The 23,879-nt window shown below is 40.9% G+C and overlaps 1 protein-coding gene across 1 annotated transcript; it reads left to right on the top strand.

Moving 5' to 3' along the window:
* The first annotated feature begins 16 nt into the window (after positions 1-16).
* Positions 17-19,597, top strand: itgb1a (integrin, beta 1a). Its single transcript, XM_027005916.2, has 16 exons — positions 17-332; positions 8,414-8,480; positions 8,919-9,004; positions 10,857-11,076; positions 11,216-11,386; positions 11,701-11,939; positions 12,256-12,411; positions 12,515-12,610; positions 13,157-13,246; positions 13,983-14,123; positions 14,407-14,609; positions 14,809-15,047; positions 15,161-15,383; positions 15,561-15,787; positions 16,030-16,196; positions 17,712-19,597. The coding sequence occupies exons 2-16, from the start codon at positions 8,414-8,416 to the stop codon at positions 17,775-17,777; spliced, it is 2,391 nt and encodes a 796-aa protein (XP_026861717.1). The 5' UTR covers positions 17-332; the 3' UTR covers positions 17,778-19,597.
* Positions 19,598-23,879: the final 4,282 nt, after the last annotated feature.

Here is a 23,879-nt window from a genome sequence, read left to right as displayed (position 1 = left end):
CGGGCGCGTAGAGGCTCTTCTTACCCGCTGACCTCACAATTTCTCATATGAGACTCGGTCGCAGGGAGCGGATTTACCCCTTTTTTTAACGGAACAATGAGCGCGTGTAAAGTTGCCAATAAATCTGTCCGGTAGATATCTAGGAATAGTCACGTTCTTTTCACATTTCAGGTACAATGGAATCATTTCTTCACAAGGAATTTGTTTAACTGGCGGCGGATTGTTGTGGAAACGGGATCGAGGTGTGGAATCACGGATTTCGGTCTCCTGAGAACTGCGGAGCGCAAACGTTCAAACACATATGAAGTCACGAAAGTGAAGGGGGGGAAAAGGTACGGTGCTTTTTCTCTTTTCAACCTAAAGTCCATTTTTTTGTTTTTTGTTTTCGCACAGTAATTATGACTAATTCTAACATGCATCTTCAATAAAGTGGTTGCTTGCACAAAGTCTTTGTTAGATGTATATACTGGGTTAGCAACAGGGTTGTCACTCGAACGTGCGGTTAGTGTGTGTGTGTGTGTGCGTGTGCGTGTGTGTGTGCGTGTGTGCGTGTGTGTGTGTGTGTGTGTGTGTGTGTGTGTGTGTGTGTGTCTGTGTGTGTGTGTGTGTGTGTGTGTATATGTATGTATATATGTATGTATGTGTATATGTGTGTGTATATAGCCGATGGTCTGTATAACGGTTCGTGTGCAAATAAAAAGCAAAGAAAAACGTCAACATTCAGATTACTTCTTGTTTCAGAAAGCGAATCCTTAAAATATAGTTACTAAGCTGTAAAAGAGACACCAAGCAAAACTAAATGTTGCCTTTTGTCATGATCAAAGTGTTTGATCTCTTCTGTAAATAAATCCACGTATGATTGAGTTAATGGTATTCAGCTAATTAAAACCTAGAAGAATGATGTCTACGTTAAATGTCGTTGATCATATGCTTCAGTATCCAAGTAATTAATGAGATCGTCTGCTTTTATTTCACTTTGTCGGAACACCAAGGCTTTGAAAGCTCTCCAGGAGTGTTAGGCTATTGATCCCGGTTGGACATTAGCAGGCCATGTGAAGCCTTAGCCCACCCAGGGCATGTATGGGTGATAAGGGACTGATCAGGGAAATTGCAGTACTCCTCACACCAACCTTGAAAGAGAAATGTACTACAGTTATGCCATGGCAAGCAGTTTTCACTACATATGACAATTGAAAAATAAGGCAAGTTCTGAAAAGACCTTTTCAGACACTCATGAATGGTCGTGGTACAGGTAAATTAATCAACTAAAGAGTGGTTCACTCCATAAGTCTCTGTACGCTGTATGAAGTAATGAGATCTTCAACCTATGACTGGTCCTCAGTGAGACCTTCAGAATGCAGCAAAGCAACTGTGAGATTCAGAGTCTTCTAAATAGCATTGACCCAGGGGTGTGACAAGCTGGGCTGACTGGAAGTGGAAAGAGAGTCATGTCCAGACACCGTTTTAGCCTGGAGAAGGATGTCTGGCCTCCAAGCTGCATCCTTGATATAGCAGCAGAAAAGCATCGCTATAATTTAGTGCTGCCTGTAAACATGGAGGGTGAAGGGTGTAGAGCAGGGGAGGAGATGCTACTGTGGGTGGAACCGTGGGTCAACCAGAGCATCTTTTAATCAGGGGAGTGGATGAGTGGGCTTATCTCATACCATCATAGAGGCTTGTTTGTGGCCATGTGTGTGGTGGATTGAGTTTGTCAGCTGGTGTCAGATGGTGAGCCCCAAATCAAGGGCAGCAAGTTTTTTTTGGGTTTTTTTTGCTTGCCCATGGTGCCTTATTACACACAAGTGCCGTTTCTTGAGAGCGTGTGTTTGTGCTGCACCAACCTGCCTGTGTTTGGCCACTCAGCCCTCCTAAATGGAAATACCTCTGAAGGGAAGTTTTGGAAGCTCATACATTGTAAAATGAAGTGTACTCTAAGATCTTAGAGGTAACCACATTTTCAGAAAAGAAAGAGGGAAACTTTGGGTACTACCCTGAAAATGTTAATACCTCTATTACAGAAGTTTGTTTTAAATAGCTGCATTCATTTTTAAAAATAAAAAGGGGGGGGGGGAATAATGCACCATATTAAGGTTTACCTGTTTGCTTGCATGTATTAATAGGTCTTTTCCCTAAAGTTTTGTTTGTTTGGAATTGGAAATTAAAAGTTGGAAGTTTTTTTTTTTGTTTTTTTTACAGGCACTTTCTATGGCTACTATAATCACAAATTAATAATTACAGAAATGTTAAATTCAAATTGTTATTTATATAATAGTTAGAAAATAGTTCCAGCACTTCAGAGTGGAGAGCTGAGCTCCTCCCAGGAAACAGAAGCTGACTAAGTTTTCAGAAACCACTACATTAGAATGCCCATTCCAAATGAGTTCTCTTTCCATCTTTGAATAATGGTACATTATTGAACAAACTGTACCAACTAATCTGGACCCTAACAAAGCATCTTCCAGCATTTCTGTGTATTTGGGTTGTTTTGTTGTGTCTACTCACTTGAGGATATAGAGGATCTTCTGATGGTATGCTGTTGTAAATCATGTTCTATACAATTACTGAAAATGAGTCCAAATTATTTTATGCCCCTTCGTTCATTCAGTGTAACTGAGGTTTTGTGTAATATATATATATATATATATATATATAAAACAAACGAATGATTGTTTTGTTGGTCAGAGACATGTTCAGGAAAAAAGCAGAAATTCTGTATGACTTGTCAACACTTTTGGCAGATGTTGAGTAAATGTCTTCCTTTTTTATTGCTTCTGTATTTTCTTGTTCCCAGGAAACTGTAGCATCAGACATGTTTAATCTTAGGTTCAATCAAATGGTTACATGTCTGTTCATCTATGGGAAAGGACGTGTGGGTCAAAAAGTGGGCTATGTTCTTTTGGGCCAGAAAGATGTTGCATGCTAAGTTAACTTGAAATGAGTTTGTAATAACTTGAATGTTCTGAGTGCAGTGTGGTCTAATTTCTATCATTTCACACGATACTCTCAGACAAATGTTATGCGTGAAATGGCTTCTTGGCAGCTGTGGACAGTACTTTTTGTTGTATAATAATGGTCTGTGTTAGCACTGATGAGCTATAAAACATGGTAGTCACCACATAGCATTTCCATGTGCTGCAGACATGCTAACTGCAATAACTTGGAGTAAATTCTGCTGTCTAACAAAGACATAAAATTCATCTGGGTCCTCTGGCCCAACATGAGGCGTGTGAGAGGCCTTACAATGGTGGATGGTTTTGTGCGTTATGCATATGCAAAGTTGGATGAAAGGTGTTTTTAATCGGCCCAAAATGTCCACCGGCAAGAGTTCTGAGCCTGTTTGCCATGAAACACCTACAAATACCAAATATCAAATGTCAAATGCCATACATGTAAATACAAACTGGGGGATTGCTATTTGTTTAATTGGGGTTTCTCATTGATTCATAATAGACTTATTCATTTTTTTGTTACCTTTACATATCAAGTTAAATTAATCCATATTAAAATAAATTCAAAATCTAATATGCAATAATTGATTATTATGCAAGAGGACATACAGAAAAACCTGAATTCAGAAAGAAAATACAGTATACAAAAGAATACCCAGTACATTTTCATGATGCACAGTGAGCTTTTTCAAAAAAAGGTACCTGGTAGCACTTTTTTGTTGCATTGGCTGTGTACACTTTGAATTTCAAATAGCTTAGGATCAAAGTTTAGACTGTCATCTTTAATTTGAAAGCATTCCTACCCATTTCAGTTTGAGTTAGAAATTACAGGACAGCGGGTCATTTACTGACCTGAGGGCTTGTATTGGCTACTAACCCTCTGCCTTTGTCAGTCATTACAAACCACACTGGATGCTCTTCGGCTGGCCGCTGCTGTACAGCCATAGCTGATATCTTGCTTGGTTCACATGTTAAATTTCCTGTTGTAGGGATCTTCTTCCCAGCAGTTTCTCTCCCTGCGTTCTCTCCTCTTTTCAACACCATGAATTGGCTGCTTGCCTAATGACAGGGACACATGGGCGGGTTGCCATGTCTTGTCTTCCTGAATCTTAAATCATGGAAATGGCCTTGCCAGGACTCCGTTAAAGCAGAATCCACACACGAGATGGCGCTGATTTATTCCAGCGCACATTCTGATTTTTTTTTATGGCCACGTGTTTGGAATCAAAGGACCCCTACCCAAAAGGTTACAAGTCGTTTTGTCTTAGAAACAGTCTGGCTGTGTCATTGAGCCCCTCTTGTACTTAGTTTGTTTTAGCTTGGAGAACATGTCTGACTGTGTCTCCTTTGAATTCCCTGCCTCTCTGAGAAGGCTTTTGGCCATTTGCCAGGCTGTGCGCCTCTCAGTAATGGGCTAGCGAAAGAAAGCTCACTCAGCAGTTGCATGATTGGCCAGACCCAAGCCAGCATTCAGCTCCTCCCTTTTCTTTCAGAACCAATTTCTTGACCATTTTGTAATCTATGAAAAAGTGTTTTAGTTTATCACAAGGTGTTAGCAATGAATATTTTTCAACATTTGACCGAAAACAATGCATATTTATTGTTCAATTATTATACAAAAACACACACAAAAGTTTCTCCATAGGTGTTTGACCTTTGTTGTCAGTGAATCAAGGCTAAGCATAGGGTCAAAATGAGAAATTGATTATACTTATTAAAGCTTGTATTAAAATTATCAGATTATTAGCAATTATTATTATAGTTGTACTTAGCAATGCCACCACACTAATAGAGGTAAACATGTAAAAGATGATGGAGGTTCTGCTTTATGGAATGTGGTGCCAAAAGACAGAAATGGTTTAGGTATTGCGGAAAAGCAGGAGCAGCTCTGGGAGATCGCACGGAAGTTCCAGAGATATCGCTTTCCGAGAAAGAAAATCCTTTATGTGGATAGAAAGGTTCTAGCCTAGAACAGTTTAGATTTTCTTTTTCTATTTTTAAAAATTTGATTCACAGCAAGAATATATTGATTTGATAACCACTTACACGACATTGTGTTATGTTTGTCTTAGTTGAGCGTTTGTAAGTGTTCGCACATACTGTCAACAACAGAATTGTTAATGCTAATTTATGCAAATGAATGTAAATCACTTCAATATGCTGATGGTTTTGATACTGGTTTTGAGATGTAGACATTCATCTCAGCTAAAAGACACCTTTTGGCGATCATAGTTGATCAAGAAACAGATCTAAAAAAAGAACAGCACTGAAGGTGAACGTGTGTGTGAGCGGGAGAGAGACAGAGAGGGCAGGGCTATTTTATGGGCAAGTTGTTCCACTTCAACTTGGACCTCATTAGACGCTCCTGGTTAAAGTGGGTATTATCCCATGATTTGTATTTAGATATCTCTTTATGGGAGAGGTGGAACAGGATATTTATGTGTATTCTGATTCCATTTTCCCAGTCTGAGGGAGAAGGAGTGAGCGGGAAATAGCTTTGAAATTTAGCCGGAATTTTCACTGTCGTTCTGTGCAGGGCCTCTCTTTCCTGTTTTTCTTCTTCTCTCCTCAGAAGACCCTTCTCCCAGTCTTGTATAGGACTGGCTTTTCTTAGTCTGAGGTTCTGGCCCCCCTGCGTGATCATTCCACTTGGTTTGTCCAAGTTCATTTCAATGAACTTGGATGTAGGCCTTACACTGCTGAGTTAGATCAATCCATGTGCTCCTTCATCACTTTTCTGATGCATTTTCTTTGTTTAGTGATTTCTAACACAGTTCCACAGTTGTAGGATTATCCACTCCTACAATGTTAATGCTCATTATCCGGTAAAATAATGTTGGCATATAGTGACATTTGTGCTTTATAACTCTTAACTGAGAAGAGAAACATAAAATGGACTCTTTATCATTATTGGTGTAATTTGAATTGATGCTGTACTTTCTCTGGAGATGTATGGGTCATAGGAAAGTTTTTTTTTTAAAAACCTATTACCATTCAATCAGAATGCACTGAGTATAGGTCCTATTACCAGATATGTTTTCATCTTAGTAGACTCTCAGCTAGTCTAAGTGGGTCTTCCTGTGTATCTTGTATCATAGGTCTCCGTGACCTGCTCAGAGGAGAATTTCCATGAGATACCTCTCTCCAGCTGCTTAGCTTCGCTAAATCAGAACCAGCTGGTTTTTTTTCTTTTTTCTTTTTTTTTTTGCCTGAAGTTGATGCCTTGCTTGTGCTTTGCATGCATGGTTCACTGTCAGCCCAAGGCCAGGCGATTCTAATTTGAATTATTCTTGATGAATCTGTATTTGCTTGTCCCCAGATATGGTTTCTCAGTCAGGTGAGACATGGAAGAACTTGAGGATTGTGTGTTATCTTATTCCATAGTTTAGTTGTTTTTGTTGTTTGTTTGTTATTTTAATAGCATAGTTTTTCAATTTGCCTTCCTGACCACTTACAAGAACGCTTAAATCACTTGGGTCATTTTCCAATTTTGTGCACTGCCGTATGGACTGCATTTACAGTCAGTGTGTAGCTGATGGTAATAGCATCAGTGTGGTGTCAGAATGTAATGGGAAGTGACCTCACAGAGGATACTGTCACAAGCATGATCTAATCTCGTCTCACTGCCCGACAGCCTGTCTGCCTTCTGTATATAACTGGCAGTAAGCAATATATGAACAAAAGGTGCAACTCGGCACAGATACACATGCATTCAAAGCAACTGATCCATTTTAAAGAGCAGGTTAGATTGTTTGTTTGGCAAATACCAGCAACGTGTTTTGTAAACATAATTATATGGAACGAATGTTTATAAAAGACATTTTCACTGTTCAAATTGCACAGCGCAGTCACTAAACTCCATATCCAGAAAGGTTTTGTATTTTTTTCCATAATTTGTTTAAAATAATTTGCCACAGCAGTTCTCTTCCCAGTGGGAATTTAAAAAGGCCACACTCTGTGGCCGGCGGGTTAAAAACAGTAACTCTCTTGTGCCCGAAGGCCGTGCGCAACAGGGTCGAATTCCTCGGGAGCTGCCTCGCGTCGGCCTATTGGCTGCTAATGTGAACCACATGCTCTGTGATTAGTGAGGGGGCAGGGCCTTCAGACTCACCCCATGCATCCCTCCTGTTCTGCCCCCTGCCAGGCCTCGCTGTGGCTGCCAGCCCAGCTTCATGACTGCGCCTTCAGACACACCATGCAATTCCGAAGTACCGCAAGCCTACCAGCATTTACAGTGTCTTTTTGTCATTATAATGCTGGTCTCACCTTCCATTGTGCGCCTTGCATTTATAATGGGTGTGTGTCATCATATGAATGAGTTTCAGTTGATCCTATTGACGTGGGCTGCTGATTGAGTCCATGGAACCTGAAATTTGACATGCATCTGTTTGATTACTTAGGTTTGTTTGATTTGTTTAAAAATACATTCTTATTTTTGTATATTTACATTTTTATCTGTTAAATTTTATGTCATTATACAATGTGCAAAAAAGGGGCATATTGACCATTTAATATTTAGTCATCTCCTTTTGGATTAAAAAAAAATGTATTAGCCATTGAAGACAAATGCTGCAGTATTTTGTCCTACACACATTCATGCATGTATGGCATATGGCATTCCATGTGCTTGTTCCCACTATCACAGAGCTTTGATATGAGGAGCCTAAGAATGATTCCCAGACCTGAGTGGTCATGAAGACCTGTATGCATCAGAAATCAATAATGCTTTACCTGAAAGGAGAGCCATTTGTGTAACATCCAAGTCCTCTGAGAGGTCTGAATTTGAGTGCTGGCATGAGAGGGTAGTAAGGGAGGATATAATGCCAAACACATGCTCTTGTATCAAATGGACCTTTATTATTTAGGGGAGTGGCACATGCTCACATGTCCTCTAAAGCAAGGAAAATGGACCACTGTGATTTGATGCTGCAGGTAAACAAATATACAAACATTCTAAAATGCACAAGTCCTAGCAGAAACTATTTTTGTAGAATCTGTGAAACCCAGAACCCAGAGCATGCATAACTAAATCAGTTCAGCAAAGTTCATTCTTTGCAGTTTTTTTTTGGTAGTAAGACCTCTGTGCTAAAAGAACGTGACTTATTTGTGTCAGAGGCAGGAGCCAGTGGGATGCAGCCTGACACAAGAGATCGCTGGCTGCCATGGCTAGGAATGCCATATAAGAGAGGTCTGCAGTGAAATTAGCCCTCTGGATCCTCTGGCCCAAAGCCTCAGAATAGAAAAGCCTTTTGACCTCGCAAGACTTACAAAGTAGTTCGTCATAAGGCATGCCAAAGCTATTTGTGAACATACAAACTCCTAAGTCATAAATGTATTTTTGTTCAAAAAGTACAATATTGAGAATATTGGTCATGTCCACCATTATTTCACAGACGTAATAAAGATGCTATTTTTCATTTGCTGCTTTCTAAACATTGCTTTTCTTTGCTTTTTGTGTGTTTCAGATGGACCTTAAACTACTTTTCATATCAGCATTGTTAGGAGTTGCGTGCTACAGCAGTGCTCAGCCAGGTAACTTGATTCAAATTTCACTTTCCACTCTTTCCACTTTAAATTGAGGTGAAGCCTAAAAGGAATGTTACTGTTGTACTTTTCTATTGCTGTGCAATCCTATTCCCTTTAGTTGAATCAAAATGGAGTTTAATATTATCATTTATAAACTGTCCCTCAGTGAGAGCAAAACCCTGTTTCAGTGGGATGTAGTCATGTTATTATCCAGAAGTTATAACTTCACCTAGGCTGAACTGGAGCACTACACATAATGGAAAACATGGCAGAGACCATCTCTGGCTTCAATTACTGATGACCACGGAGTTTCAGATCCAGTGACTCATGCGGGAGTGAGAGCCGGTGCTCATTGACGGCTTCTTTTTTTTTTTTCTTTTTCTTTTTTGGTTCCTCATAATTGGCGTTTCTGAAACTTCTGCCCCTCGCTTTTGTTTTGCACAGAAGGGAACGAGTGCATCAAGGCTAATGCGGAGTCGTGCGGCGACTGCATCCAGGCAGGCGCCAAGTGTGGGTGGTGCACGGATACGGTGAGTGCAGCTTGTGCACGTGCCTCTGTGGTGTTTGTTTTGATTTGAGTTTTCTTTTGCTGCTTAAAAAACAAACATAGGGAGAATTTGATTCATGCTTGATAACCCAGCAGTTTGGCCACTTAAGTCATTTGTAATGTTTGTGTTTTTCACCGCTTGTATGCCATACTATGCTGTCCTGTCTTACACAGAACTGTTCACACAGGCGCATGCTCACACAAATCTCATGTTTTACTTTTAACACCCAGTGCACAATAACAACAAAGGTCAAATGAACAGAGGTCATATGCAGTTAGTAGCAGTTGCCGAAGGAGTTAACGTGGTATTAGAAGGCCCAATGGCAGAAACGCGGCTTGAACCAGGTTGCTCCATTCTTGAAATGTTGGGTGTTGTGGTGGAAGTGAATGTCCCAGCAGCATTTTCCAGTTTTGTGTGGTTTCGATGGGATCAAGAAAGCAGCAGCCTCTCACAGCCTTTTTAGTGTCCAGCTGCACTGTTTGATCCTGAGCAATGGACACATTCATCACAAAGTATCTTCCGTAACTATGGACAACATGGTTTATGATAATGATTATCATAAACCCATAAATGAAACGGCATTAAAATTAGACAAGCAGTCTGTAAGGAAAAGTTCCCTATTTTTCTTACCCTGTCCCTCTGGTCCCACCATTGCCTCGGCTGGTCTGGATATCCTTTCTCAGGACCCCGTAGCACATTTCAAAATGGCGCAGAGTTAGAGATGCTGAGAAGTGTGCACCTTTTAGTCAGAGATACAAGAGTATATATAATATGTAAATGACATAGCAAGTGCAACATGTTCATATAGAATATTCACAATCCATAATGAGAGAGCCATCACTAGCTCAAGCCATTTTTGATATGGCCTATCACTTATCTAAGAATAGACATGCTAACATGACAGATCTTTTAATACTGCTGGATAGAAAGACTACTGTACAGAAAAAGGAGTCATATTGCAGGAAACTCTAACCATCCCCCTTTTTTTATTCCTTAGGAATAACATTTTAAATTCCCACCACCCAGACTGGGTGGAAAAACCCCTCCTTCATGCCAATTAGAGAGAAAAAAAACCCCCAGCCTGTTCCCCAGGTGGAATTCAATTTAGTTATCAGTTGCCAGTTAGTAGTGACCCTTATTTTTCTCTGTGCCATAGTAGCCAGGGCAACTGCTCCCTAGCACGGGGGCCCATGTGGGCACAATGCCAGACACAGAACAGGGGCCGTCCGGAGATGATGGCCATTAGTCAATTAATTTAAACATCAAACTGTTCGTATGTACCAAAAAAGTGTGGGATCAGACGACTTGTTGATGGCAAGAAGAAAGTGCCAATGAGCGACAGCGGAGATCGGTTGTTTAGATCGTAGGTTGTAAACAACCCCCAAAAAGGTCACCTTGTCAGTCGCTTCCTCATCCAGCAGTACCATCTACCTGCAGGAAGGACCAGAGCGATGGCTGGTTCAGTAAAGCCTATATAAGGGAAAGAACAAGTGATATTTAGAGAAAAGGGAAACCAAGAAAAAAAAAGGAACAATCTAATGGAGGCCCCGCTTAATATTTGTAGCTTCTTTTACGTGACTAGCATGTATCTATTAATACAGCTGTCCTTGTGACAGCAATCACAGTACGTGGTGGTCAGTACAGCACTTCACCTAATTTCCTAGATACTAATGGATGTGTTGCATGGTTCTTTCTGGCCTTTTTTGAGAAACCAGTGGATTACACTCAGCATATCGTGTCACACTTTAGCCTGCGCTTTAGTTCTTCCACACCTGACCACGTCCTGACCATGCCACTGTACACGCATGCGCTGTTTACTGCCCCCTCCTTGCAGGACTTCCTGAAACAGGGCGAACCCACCTCAGCCCGCTGCGATGAGCTCGACTCTCTGAAGAAAAGAGGCTGCATGGCCACCAAGATCGAGAACCCTCGAGGGAGCCAGCGGATCCTCCGAAACAAGCCCGTCACCAACCGCAAGAAAGGGGGCGAGAAGCTGAAGCCGGAGGACATCACCCAGATCCAGCCCCAGAAACTCGCCCTCAGCCTGCGATCTGGTACGGCTGACCGGAGGCTACAGGCCAGACTTGCTGCTGCGGTCGAGGCTCATACAGCGCAGCCCTAGAACTTGCGGTGCAAGTGTTAAAAGTACTGTGCATGTTCATAGTGAATAAGATTGCGTTTTCCTTCCTGTAGGGGAAGCCCAGACAATTAATCTGAAGTTCAAAAGGGCGGAGGATTATCCCATAGACCTGTATTATCTTATGGACCTGTCCTACTCCATGAAGGATGACTTGGAAAATGTCAAAAACCTGGGCACAAGCCTGATGCTGGAGATGTCCAAGATCACATCTGACTTTCGAATTGGTGTGTGGTGGTGGTTTTTTTTTGTTTTGTTTTGTTTTGTTTTAAAAAAATGTTTAAATTTGATATATATCCTAAGAGTCATTGACTACTATGATGATAAAAGAAAAACATTTAACACACTGTTTTTGTTTAAAATTCCTGTAAAGAAATTAGGAACAGAAAAAATATTATTCTTATATTCTGGTCTTTGATGCTACACTGTGTATAAATAAAAACCAAAGTAAGATTTTTCCCAAATAATACATTTGGCCACATATGTGCATATCGAGGGTTATAATCTCTAAAGCTCCAGAAACCTATGACCCATCTGTCAGGTTTCGGCTCGTTCGTGGAGAAGACAGTGATGCCGTACATCAGCACCACACCTGCCAAGCTGCTAAATCCCTGCACGGGGGACCAGAACTGCACCAGCCCGTTCAGCTACAAGAACGTGCTGAAGCTCACCAGCAACGGGAAGCAGTTCAACACTCTGGTTGGCCAGCAGCAGATCTCTGGCAACCTGGACTCCCCAGAGGGAGGCTTCGATGCCATCATGCAGGTTGCCGTCTGTGGGGTGAGTGAGGAGTACTTAGGCCTGAATGGTTATTTTTTTAAATTCATTTATTTTTTTATTCATATTTTTATTAATTCAGTTATTGTTTTCATTCATTACCTGAAGGTATTGTTAAATACATTTAAGTACATTGGTTGAATGGAAAGGGAAATGTATTATTTAAAAGTGTCAGAGAGAGCTGTTAAAAATAATGTGGTGGTTTTTTTCATAGAAGGGCTGTTACTTTCTCTTTTAGAATATGTTGAGTATAAGGGTTGTGTAGCTGCGCTCTTTGGCTGTGCGCCTTTCTCATTTCCTTCTCCACTGCCCCTCACAGGAGCATATTGGCTGGAGAAACGTCACGCGTTTGCTGGTGTTTTCCACAGACGCTGGTTTCCACTTTGCTGGAGATGGAAAACTGGGTGGAATTGTGCTTCCCAACGATGGCAAATGCCACCTAGAGAACAACATGTATACTATGAGTCACCATTATGTGCGTACTGGATGTTGTTACTTCTGTGTTGTAAAAAACCTTTTGCATGCTTATCAAATTTCAGCCGATTGCTTATTCATTTATTGATTTATTTATTTGACAGGACTACCCATCCATAGCCCATTTGGTGCAAAAACTGAGTGACAATAACATCCAAACCATCTTTGCCGTCACAGAGGAATTTCAACCTGTTTATAAAGTAGGTTGCCACAGCGAGAACACCGTGTGCCCGTGCGTTTGTGTGTTTCCACTGGTTCCTAGGTTTAAAATTTCATGTGGATGTTTCTGGAGTTTTCTTTTTCGCCAGATTAAAATCCTTCCCACTGTTTGGTTGGAAGACGGCTGTTTCAGCCTTTTGAAGTCTATAAAAATATCCCCTTGGCCTTAGCCTTCTTTTTCACTGTAATCTATAGATAAGACCAGCCCTTCTGCCTACTGAGCTTCCCATCTCTCTTTGTGGAGCTAAATAAATCTGATAATAATCACCATTATATTCTCACTGAGTCCTCCCCACAGTGTGCTTTGCCTCTTTGCGAATTTGGATAGCCATAATGCTAAAAATAGCTCCAGGCTTGACTTTCACCACACTCCAAAGTCACCATTTAGCATTCCTGGCTAAATGGGTCTGTTATAAAACAAACTCCCTTTTAGACTGTTCTAGACTTCATTTTTTTATATTTGTCTACATTCCGTGGCATACTCCCAAACACCATTTTTATGGGTCATTTTTCCCCATCTTCCACAGGAATTGAAAAACCTCATTCCAAAATCTGCAGTGGGAACTTTGTCAGCAAACTCCAGCAATGTAATCAACCTTATTATTGATGCCTACAATGTGAGTATATCATATAAGTTGAAGTTCTCAACTACTAAATCATACTTTGAAGAGTATTTTTAAAATGCTGACTAATGCACCGTCTTTGTCTTTTACTCCTACACTGAGATTTCAGCCCTGAGTTCAGCACGGGTTGCACAGAGTAAAGAGCTTTGACCCTGTCAGGGTGTTTATGTAGCTTTTAGAGTTCATATGGCTAAGGGTATTTGCTCGATAACAGCCAACATGTTCAGTCCATAAGCCACGGCCCATTAAACAATTTTCAAATGTCCACCCCCAGTTGCATGACTAGGTGGTTGGTGGGGAGAACTAGCAAAAAAATAATTCAGATGGGGGGGGGGGGGAAACCAGAATGTCAAATATCTGGTCAAAGCTCACATTTCTAATGACATTTATAGCAAATGCCACATTTCCTTGGATGCTCATGCCAAAAACTCACTTAAAGTTTGATGCAGTGACAGAATCAGGTCTTGGTTTAAATCTCTCTGTCTCTTTCTCTTTGTGTGTCTGTGTGTGTGTCTGTGTCTGTGTCTGTGTGTCTGTGTGTGTGTGTCTGTGTGTGTGTGTGTGTTTGTCTGTCTGTCTCTGAGTGTCTCTGTCTTGTCTGTCTGTCTGTCTCTTTGTGTCTCTCTCTTGTCTGTCTCTCTGTCTGTCTCTGAGTGTCTGTCTTGTCTTGTCTGTCTGTCTGTCTGTCTGTCTGTCTGTCTGTCTGTCTCTTTGTCTCTCTGTGCTTCAGTCTTTGTCCTCAGAGGTTATTCTGGAGAACAGTAAGTTGCCTGAAGGAGTGACCATCGCATACCAATCTCGTTGCAAAAACGGGCTGGTCAGTACTGGAGAGGACGGACGGAAATGCTCCAACATATCCATTGGAGATGAGGTAAGAATCTGGCAAGTATAAAGGCTTATTCAGAGCAGTGATGATCAAACCAGTCCTCGCAAATTCACACTTCTGGCACATCTGCTTTTCTGAGTGTGTGCCAGGAGCTGGATTATTCTCAGTGTAGATTGTGTGTTTGGAATCATTGCTGTCATGAGGAGAAAAATTGAGGAAAAAATTATTCTTTTCATTTGTCACAACGAGTGCATTTATTAACATGTCAACTTAGAACACACAGTCCTAGGTTATTTTAATCGAAATTGCACCCGTTTTGTGACACCAGGTCTCCTTCAGCATAAACGTCACTGCTCAGGGCTGCCCCAAACATAGCAAGTCTGAGAGCATAAAGATCAGACCTCTAGGCTTTACGGAAGAAGTGGAGATCAGACTCGGCTTCATCTGTGACTGCGAGTGTCAGAAGGATGGAATTGTGAGCAAGGACCTCTGCCATTACGGCAACGGCACCTTCGAGTGTGGAGCCTGCAGGTGTGTTTTCACAGATCTGTTTTCAGTTGCTGTCGAATGCTGGCAACATTCACTTCGTCAGTGTGGGGCTTTTTCTTTCTTTTTCGGCTCACTAGAAACGCGCTCGTGCGTCCTACACGGCGTGGCTGCTGCGCGTCGTGCTCCGAGTGAAGGCGCTCTCCTCCTCCTCTCTCCTCCTCCTCCTCTCTCCTTTCCTCAGGTGCAAGAAGGGTCGCGTCGGCCGCGACTGCGAGTGCCGCAGAGACGAGGTGTCCAGCGAGGACCTGGACCGCAACTGCCGCAAGGACAACAGCACGGACCTGTGCAGCAACAACGGCGAGTGTGTGTGTGGGAAGTGTGAGTGTAAGAAGAGGGACAACCCCGAGGAGTACTACAGCGGCAAGTACTGCGAGTGCGACAACTTCAACTGCGACCGCTCCAACAACAAGCTATGTGGAGGTACGCTCTGTGGAGCATGGCAGCTGGCTGATATTGGGTTATAGTTAATGGGGATGGAGCCTTATTCCCACTACTCCCACTCTCTCTCTCTCTCTCTCTCTCTCTCTCCGCAGGCCATGGGCGCTGCGAATGCAGAGTGTGCGTCTGTGATGCTAACTACACCGGAAGTGCGTGTGACTGCTCTCTGGACACCTCCACATGTCTGGCCTCCAACAACCAGATATGTAACGGCAGAGGCATCTGTGAATGCGGCACCTGCAGATGTACCGACCCCAAGTTCCAGGGACCCACCTGTGAGATCTGCCCCACCTGTCCAGGAGTCTGCACTGAACACAAGTAAGCATGGAGAGCCTTTTGGAGCGGTGCCCAAGGGGTTGTCCTCTGTCAGACATAAATTTCAAAGGATTCTGGGCGTGAAATTTTGAAAGAGGTCTGGGTATGACCCCATTTATGCATTACAACATGCGAGTTAATTGCGATCATTTGGGTAACGCATAGCTCGTCTTTTCACAGGGCTTGTGTGCAGTGTCGAGCCTTTGGCACAGGAGAGAAGAAGGACACATGCGAGCGAGACTGTAACTACTTCACCCTAATCAAGGTGAAGGACCGGGATAAGCTGCCGCAGCCTGTGCAGACCTTCCCGCTCATGCACTGCAAGGAGCGAGATGCCAACGACTGCTGGTTCTACTACACCTACGCCGTCAATAACAACACTGAGGTCCATGTCGTGGAGACCTTGGGTAAATCTGGAAAGGTTAATCGATAAGAAACCTTTCAAGAAAGAGAGTGGGAGTTCACAAATCATTTCATTTTTGCTTTATTCATGCCTTTTCCACATTTCTGAGCTTCAGTCAGAATAGTGAAATTGGAAGGTAGTGTTTTCCTTATACACAATATGGAAATCACTAAATTCTAGACATAAATAACATGGCACAGATCTGAGGGTATGACCTCTGGTTCCCCTTAATTCTTTGTTCATCAGAGTGCCCGGCAGGTCCTGACATCATCCCCATTGTGGCGGGAGTGGTGGCAGGAATCGTGCTGATTGGTCTGGCCCTTCTGCTCATCTGGAAACTACTGATGATCATCCATGACCGCCGGGAGTTTGCCAAGTTTGAGAAGGAGAAAATGAACGCCAAATGGGACACGGTGAGGAAACGCCTCTGCTGTCAGGTTTCACTCAAGGTTTATTGGAGTCTTTAGGAGGATTTTTGTAGTCCCTACTATAATAATGCTTGATATTTATACCTAACGGGTTTATTTAGTGTACTACAGTCAATTATTTTAATTACAGAATTAGAATCATTAAGGGCATAAATAAAGAGCATTTATATCTAGTTGCTTTCACCCAGCTAGCTTCTAGCAGAGGGAGACATTTTAGATTGTGAGAGTTTGTTTCTAGGTGTGGTTGTTTTTAGATTGGTCTAGTGAGGCTGGGTGGTGCAGTGCTGCCCTCTGCGGTTCAGAAATGAAAGACTGCAGTGGGCAAGATTAGAAACAAATAGTCTGTTTAAACAATGCAAATCTAAACAGTCACAAAATGATGAAGAAAAAAAACGAAACAACACTTCATCCACAACTTCATGCCTGGGTTATCCTTAAATCCTGAAACAATCATTCCTTCACAACCCAACTTTCTAGTTTTTGAGCATAAATCTTGAATATAAGCACCTCTTTTCGCTGTTGTGTAGGGTTCCCATGCGAGTGACATGGGCAGCAGGAGTAAAGTAAATCTCTCATGACAGTCAAAAGGCCCCAGTGTGCTTTAGTTAATCCACTCTGTCTCTTAGTGACTGTGATTAAAAACATCTTCAAAGGCCCTGCGTAGCTTGTGATAAAGGGTGAGCCAATTACCTTAAGTGCTCTGGGTTCCATCGCACATTAGGCCACATGTGACCTCCTAGGAACCAGTACTGAAGATTTCTTTATCGCTGTATCTTAAATAAAGGAAACGGGCGCAGTCTTGCAAAGAGCAATGTATGCCTATCATACTCAAACATTTTAGCAACTCTCGAGGCACAGAATCTGTTTTTGTCTAATCTTTCCTCCTCACCTCCCATTATCACTGTTCTGGCTTTGCTTTTGTGTTTCATGTCATCATCTCCTCTTTCCTGTTTCATCTTCCCTTCAACTTCTGTGCCCTTTCCCTTCTTAGCAAGAGAATCCAATTTACAGGAGTCCTATTAATAACTTCCAGAATCCAAGCTATGGGCGTAAAACTGCAGTTCTTTAAGTGTGTATTCCTTCCCATCTCCCTCTGCATGGTCTTGTGCCCTGTGTGAGGTTCTCTGTGTGATGCATTCTTTTTGCTCTTATTATTTTTACCACCTTAAAACATAATTGTCATTATTTTTGTTACCTAATACAAACTTGCAGGTTACGTATAGGAGTGTGTGGGATTCCTCAGTGAACTTTCGTCTTTAGGAATTTTCTGGAAATGAAGTTCAAAATTATAAGAATGATCAGATATTAAGTTATTTATATCAGTTATTAAAATGTATGCATTTATCAACTATGTTTCTTTTTGCAGCATGAGCTAATTGGTGTTCTGATTTGCCTGTTTTAACTCAAATTAATGTTAAAACATTTACAATAATATTTGTAAAAATATATATTAATATTTTTCTGTCTGTTTTTCATGTGGCTATTTGATCCTGTTTACAGGGAGAAAACCCGATCTACAAGAGTGCAGTTACAACTGTGGTCAATCCCAAGTATGAAGGCAAATAATGAGTGCCCCCACCACTGTGTACTTAACAGTATTCATAATTTGACTTTTAAATGTTTCACCCATTTTTTTTTTCATATTTTTTTTTTAGAAATGTGCATTTTTTATATCATAGCACTGCATTAGGACACACCACATTTGTGTCTCCTCTTATGTGTCTCATTGTGAAATGTGTACAGTTTGTACAGACTTTTCATTTGCATTTTTCTTGTTCTGAGTACTGTTCATACGCTTCCCTTCTCCTTACGCAGGACAGACATAGATGCTTTGAGTTTTCCCAGTGCTTTGAAGGCATTTCATTCAAAGCTTTGATTCAGTGACACATACCTTTTGAAGATAATCAAACAAGAAAACATTTCCTAAGATAAATGGATAAATGTTATGTAATAACTGAAATTTGGGGCAGAGTCCAGGCGTGAAACTCCTCCCACCTAGCTAACTTCCTAGTCTAAAGCAGGAGTTGCCTTGAACTCTGGCCTAAGTTGTCAGTTTTTCTATAGCTCCACATTCATTCCTTAATCTGTAAGATTAATGGAAGTCATGGTCTGCACCCATACATTAGTAATAAATTGCTTTGGTCATGCTGAACCTCTGTACAGGCAGCTCTGTAAATCCTGATTAGCCATTATGCTGCATTTTACTGTGTCAGAATAAGTGTTCCATCCCGTTAATGGTCTGACACTCCTGACAATCAGGGTACTGTTATTATTTTTTAATATTATCTTAATATTATGCCAGTGAATCCATAGATACATGCTTACCATGTATCAGGCAATTTTACAGACTTTCTTATGATGTTATTTTATCAGATGTTTGTTAATTCTGAACATAGTGATGTTCGGTTCTGTGCCTATTTGTAAATCCTTTAAGGTGGTTTAATTTAAAATGGCACCTTTCTGTACCTTTCTGTATGGTTTATGTTGAGAAATTGATGGATAATAGACTCTGGAATTTCTCCCTGCAGAAAGTCATCTTTCTATAATGGTCAGTATGGAGTATGGTTATTGATGCCTATACAATAAACAATTCATATTTTAGTAGATAAGCTCATAACTAGCCAATTCACTTTGATATAGAGAATGAATATATGCATACCCATTTCCTTCTGATATAGACCCATTTTAGCTGGGCCTCAAGAACCACTTGACTTTTCTTTTGTCTGATTATCACATAATGATAAATTGGCCATCACTGAAACTGAATAGAAAATGGAGTACTACGAGATTGTAACAGCTCACACATCTGAAGTTCAATTCAGAAACCTAGGCATTAAAATGTAAACTCTGCATTTGCGTAAGTAATTGGTTTGAAATCACTGGTATAATTTTTACCAAAAATCATACTTGGACTTGTGGAAGACAACTTCATGGTACATGGTTGTGTGCTTTTATTTTTGTTTTATTTTTTTTGTGGCAAAGTCAGATTTGCAGGTAGAGATGTAGATGTTCAGGTTTAGAATATAAAATTCTTGCGATTGTGTTGTCCAGTTGATTCCACTATTTAATTCCACCTGGTGGCTTGATCTCAAAACTATAAGGTTGGAACAAAATCCTAAGGAAGACATTTACTTTCTGAATCTGTCCACTTCTGTTTAAAGGTATCATTCATTGTATGCAAAATGTAAGATTGAATATCCTGCATTTGTTTTACTGAAGACAAGTAACTGATATTTGAGAGACATCTTGAAAATAACAGTATTACACTATCCAGGATGCGTCAAATGCTAGCTTGAGTCTTTAATTTCAAGTGCCTTTTCAACATGTTCACTATTGCCATGTTGTTTTGAATTTATTTATTAAAATAAAACATTAAATGATTGAAATGCCTTTCTTTCTTTTCATGGAATTTAACTTCTAGCAAGGTCCCTCTTGTCTGCATAAATTGTATAGTGTGATTTAAAGGGCATCAGCACCAGCAGGGCTCCCCTTATTTGGTCTGATCGTCAGTGCAGTGTGCGTATACACCAAGCACTGCCATGGCAGTGACTGCAGCTGACAATCGCCTTGGTAATCCTAGTGCAAGTGGAGTTTAGCCTGCAGCAGTACATCCTGCAGAGGGCAGTAGAGAGGCAAGATCGAAGGGGAGGCCGTCTGGGATTTTCCATGAAGAGAAGGGAGTCTGGATCACGTGGGTTGCAGTGACAATACATTCACCGCCTTCTAGTTACTGATTAGTGAATGCACGCTCAAAGTAGGCGCGGACACTTAAGCGCTGGTCAATTTCTGACCATATGACCGTAAACCCACTGTTGGCTGGATACTGGTTGTGAATCAGGCAAAGAAGTGAAATAAAGTGGCTGGTGATTGTATGTACATTATCCTTAGTTTTGTCTGTGCAACAATTTATAGGAATGTTTTTGGTAAAACAAAAATGACACATCATTCTTAACCATAGCTCCATAAAGAAGACAAAATATTTAATATTACCTCAAGTGACCCTCAGAGGGGTTAGTGTTGGATGTCATTTTATTTCTTCCTCTGGGTAAAAAGCTTCATCACTCTGGAATTTGTTTTATTGCCACGCTGCAAACACCCGGTTTGGATTTCAAACAAAGCCAAATTCACAGACTTGTTGCTTCAGTGACATATATAACTGGATGATGTAATCACATGCATAGACAATAGCAAATTTATTGGCATTTTTAACTCATCAGTTCTAAATGGCTGGAACTACACGTTAGGGAAAGCAGTAACTCAATCCAATTATTACATATTGTTTACAATTTCTAGATTAGGAGTCAATACATATTTGATTTTAATAATTAATTTACCACTCCACAAATGTATAAAAACTCACAGCTTCAGAGTCTTCTTTAATGTAGTGAACTTGATACATGCACTATTTAATTCTAGGTTAGACTGTCCTAAGGAACCCAGAAAATTAATTTAAAATCATTTTAGAAATATATGACTACTACAGTACCAGTGTACTTGCAGGACCTCATTCAAGTAACCAGATCTCAAGGCAAGGGTGATAACTACCTTAGATGACTAGCTTTGGTATGAGCATTCCAAGTCTAAGGGAAAAACTTGGAAAAAGATGTAGAGGTACACGTATGACATAACTGGTTAAAAAATAGACATAAACATTTCAGTGTAATACACACATATATTATCAGATGCACTAGCGTATAAACAGTCCACTACTATGACAAGTTATTCCTTTGGTGCTCATTCCATATTCTAAAAAACAAAAGTGACTAAAATAATACATAAACACTTCAAAAATCCTCCCGGTTGATCCGCATGCCTTTTTAAGCCTCTCCTATGGATGACACAAAAACATCAAAGACATGCTTGTCAAGAGAGATAACAGATCAATCCAAAAATAACTGGTCCTGCAACCTGTAATTGCTCTACATGCAGTACATTTAAATATATTATTATAGCCACTAAAATAACCATCCCCAAAGGATCAATTGGTATCTGCAGTCTCCCCATGCATCACTGCAGTTGTCTGTGTCTCTTGCAGGAAACCAAGAGAAGGCTTGCTGATCGTTTCACTGCACATCTTCAGGTCATCAGCATTAAGTAGTTGTCTTTTACAGTGGCAAATGATTTTAATGCTAATGGACACTGCATTAAAGGTGTGTGTATTTGCATTGCCAGTTATTCCTATGGTAGCAATGAAGTGAAGAAAGTACTGATCCATTATATAGTGTTTATTATAGTCTGAACAGTCTGCTTTTTATTATAGATCAGTGGAAGAAACATGAAGCACTCTTAGAACTTTGGAACCTTGTGGAATGACGGTTATTTATTCATTTACTTTTTAATTACACTTTTTGATTTTAGAAATATATTTTTACTTTGGAAATCGGTTCATATATATGGTATCAACTTTCACTATTTATACATATACATAAATCATACATTTATGCTGTGTTCCAGTAGCCCACCTACCATCCCATATATGGCATACCAAATCTAGTAACAGGATGCAAGATGCTGGCAGGGAAATCATACACTGAGAGACACGACCAAGTGGCAGGGATCATATACAGGAAAATATGCAAGGCTTAGGAGCTGGACACCCCTCAAGAGGAACCACAGTGTGTGGTGGAGGACAACAAGGCTAAGATCCTGTGGAACTCCATATTCAGACAAATAAACCAGTAGTGTCAAAGCAACCAGACATCGTGGACAAAATGCAGAAAACAGCAGATGTAATAGATTTAACAGAATCATCTGAAAAAGGAATTTAAAAATGTGGGGAGAAATACCAGGGACTGAAAGAAGAAAAAAAGAGAAAGTAGAAGGTTAATACCTTCTTGGGGGCTGTGACCCCCAAGATGGAAAGTGTCTCCAAAATATCCCAGCTAAGGGGAGAGAAAAAAAATCTAATTAAAAATAAATAAATAAAATTCAAGAGTGCAAATCAAGGATGAGCAAAAGTATTTTCTGTGCTACACCCTAAAACTCCCAGGCCTCTTACAGAATGTCTGAGTGTGAGGAGAAAGACCTGTGATGGTGTGTCTTGCAGTATCTGGCATGATCAGATCCTATACAGAGGTCCTCATTTTCAATGTTCATTAATGTTTTTGAGGTCCACTAGAATACATATACATGCTTTAATGTTCCAAAAACACCCCCCCTTCAAAGTTTACATTTCTTTTTATCCTCTGTCTGAAACCCTGTGTCCAAGCTCCCTCTTCTGATGAGGGCCATTCTGTTGAGTGTTCAGTGTCCAAGCGGCCCTGCAACAGTGGATTGCAAAACATGGATTCATGATTATAAACTACCTCCACATATTTCCTCACAAAGTCAGGTAAAGGAGTCTGCATCTGATTAAGAGAACCATTAGTACACACTGGAAACAGTTAGCCTCATTAGCAAAGACATCTACAGTTAGTTGATCACTAGGTCTGCTGCTTAGCTATAGCCAACAACTTCACGCTTGAACATTTGTAGTGGCTATCTTGTTTGGTATTAACAGCACAAATATGTACACTTTCCCATTGTGAACATGAACCTTCTATGCTCATGTAGTGAAATTTGTGAATTTTGGTTTCCCCATCATCTTAAATGAGTGTCTCACATGCTGCTGGCACCAGGTGATGGTGTTCCGTCTCTTTCCAGCTTTGGGGTTAGGCTTCAAGCTGGAATTCAAGCACAGTTAATGAGCAGCACTGTGTTAAGAGACCCGGGCCATCACCGTTTCAGCAACAGCAGAGATAAAAGTTGACTCACGAGCCAAACGTTACAATGAGTGTGATTAGTTCATCTTTGTGGTTCTCCCAGCGTTACAGGAGCCGCAGCTACCCTGAGACCATGGAGATGGGCTCGGATCCACTGGTACTGTAACCTTTGGACACAGCGGTCCCTGCCACGGTTTACATATCTGGATTCTCCAGATATGTAGAGCACAACTGAGCTCACCATTGTGACCCAAAGGATTTGAATGGATTCCTTGTACTTGTCCAGTCCTCCCTGTAGAACAGAGGCCTTTGTCTCGTCACTGTCCAATAGATAAATAACAGCTCAGCACCCCTCCTGCAAGAAACTGAATGGTGTCTCAGAAAAGCCATTTTTTATTTATACCAGCTAATTAAGACTCACTTTGGCTAACTGCGTATGTGCAGGTGTTCAGGCTATCATGTGGCAACAGTGCAATGCATCAAATCTTATAGCCACAAGTGAACCACATCAGAACATCACAAGACCTCAATTTGGTTTCTGCTGGGATAGGTAGATGATGGTCAGAATTTATGAAAGACAGCAAGAATCCACAAACCTAACCTGCCTTGTGTCAGTAGAGCCGAGGTGGTAGTGGTGTGATACTAAGGGAAATGTTTTCCTAGGATACACTGGGCACCCTTGTGTAAGCATTGTTTGAATGCCACAGCTTACCTGAGTATTGTTAGTGACTATCCCATTATGTCCACAATTTACCCATTTTCCACTTTCAGCAAGACAATACATCATATCTCAAAGCAAAGGTCATCGCAACTCTTCCCAGTCACCTGAATCCAATGCTGCACCATTGGGACGTGGTAGAACAGGATTCTATGAATGAATGTGCAGCTAACAACTCTGCAACAATTTTGTAATTCAGGCATGCCAACACCAGCCATAATGTACATGCAATGTTTCCAACACCTTGTG

The sequence above is a fragment of the Electrophorus electricus genome, chromosome 10 (genome assembly GCF_013358815.1).
Source record: "Electrophorus electricus isolate fEleEle1 chromosome 10, fEleEle1.pri, whole genome shotgun sequence".
Classification (NCBI taxonomy): Eukaryota; Metazoa; Chordata; class Actinopteri; order Gymnotiformes; family Gymnotidae; genus Electrophorus; species Electrophorus electricus.
The sequence above is the reverse complement of the archived record's forward strand: the minus strand, read 5'-3'. Positions and strand labels throughout refer to the sequence as shown.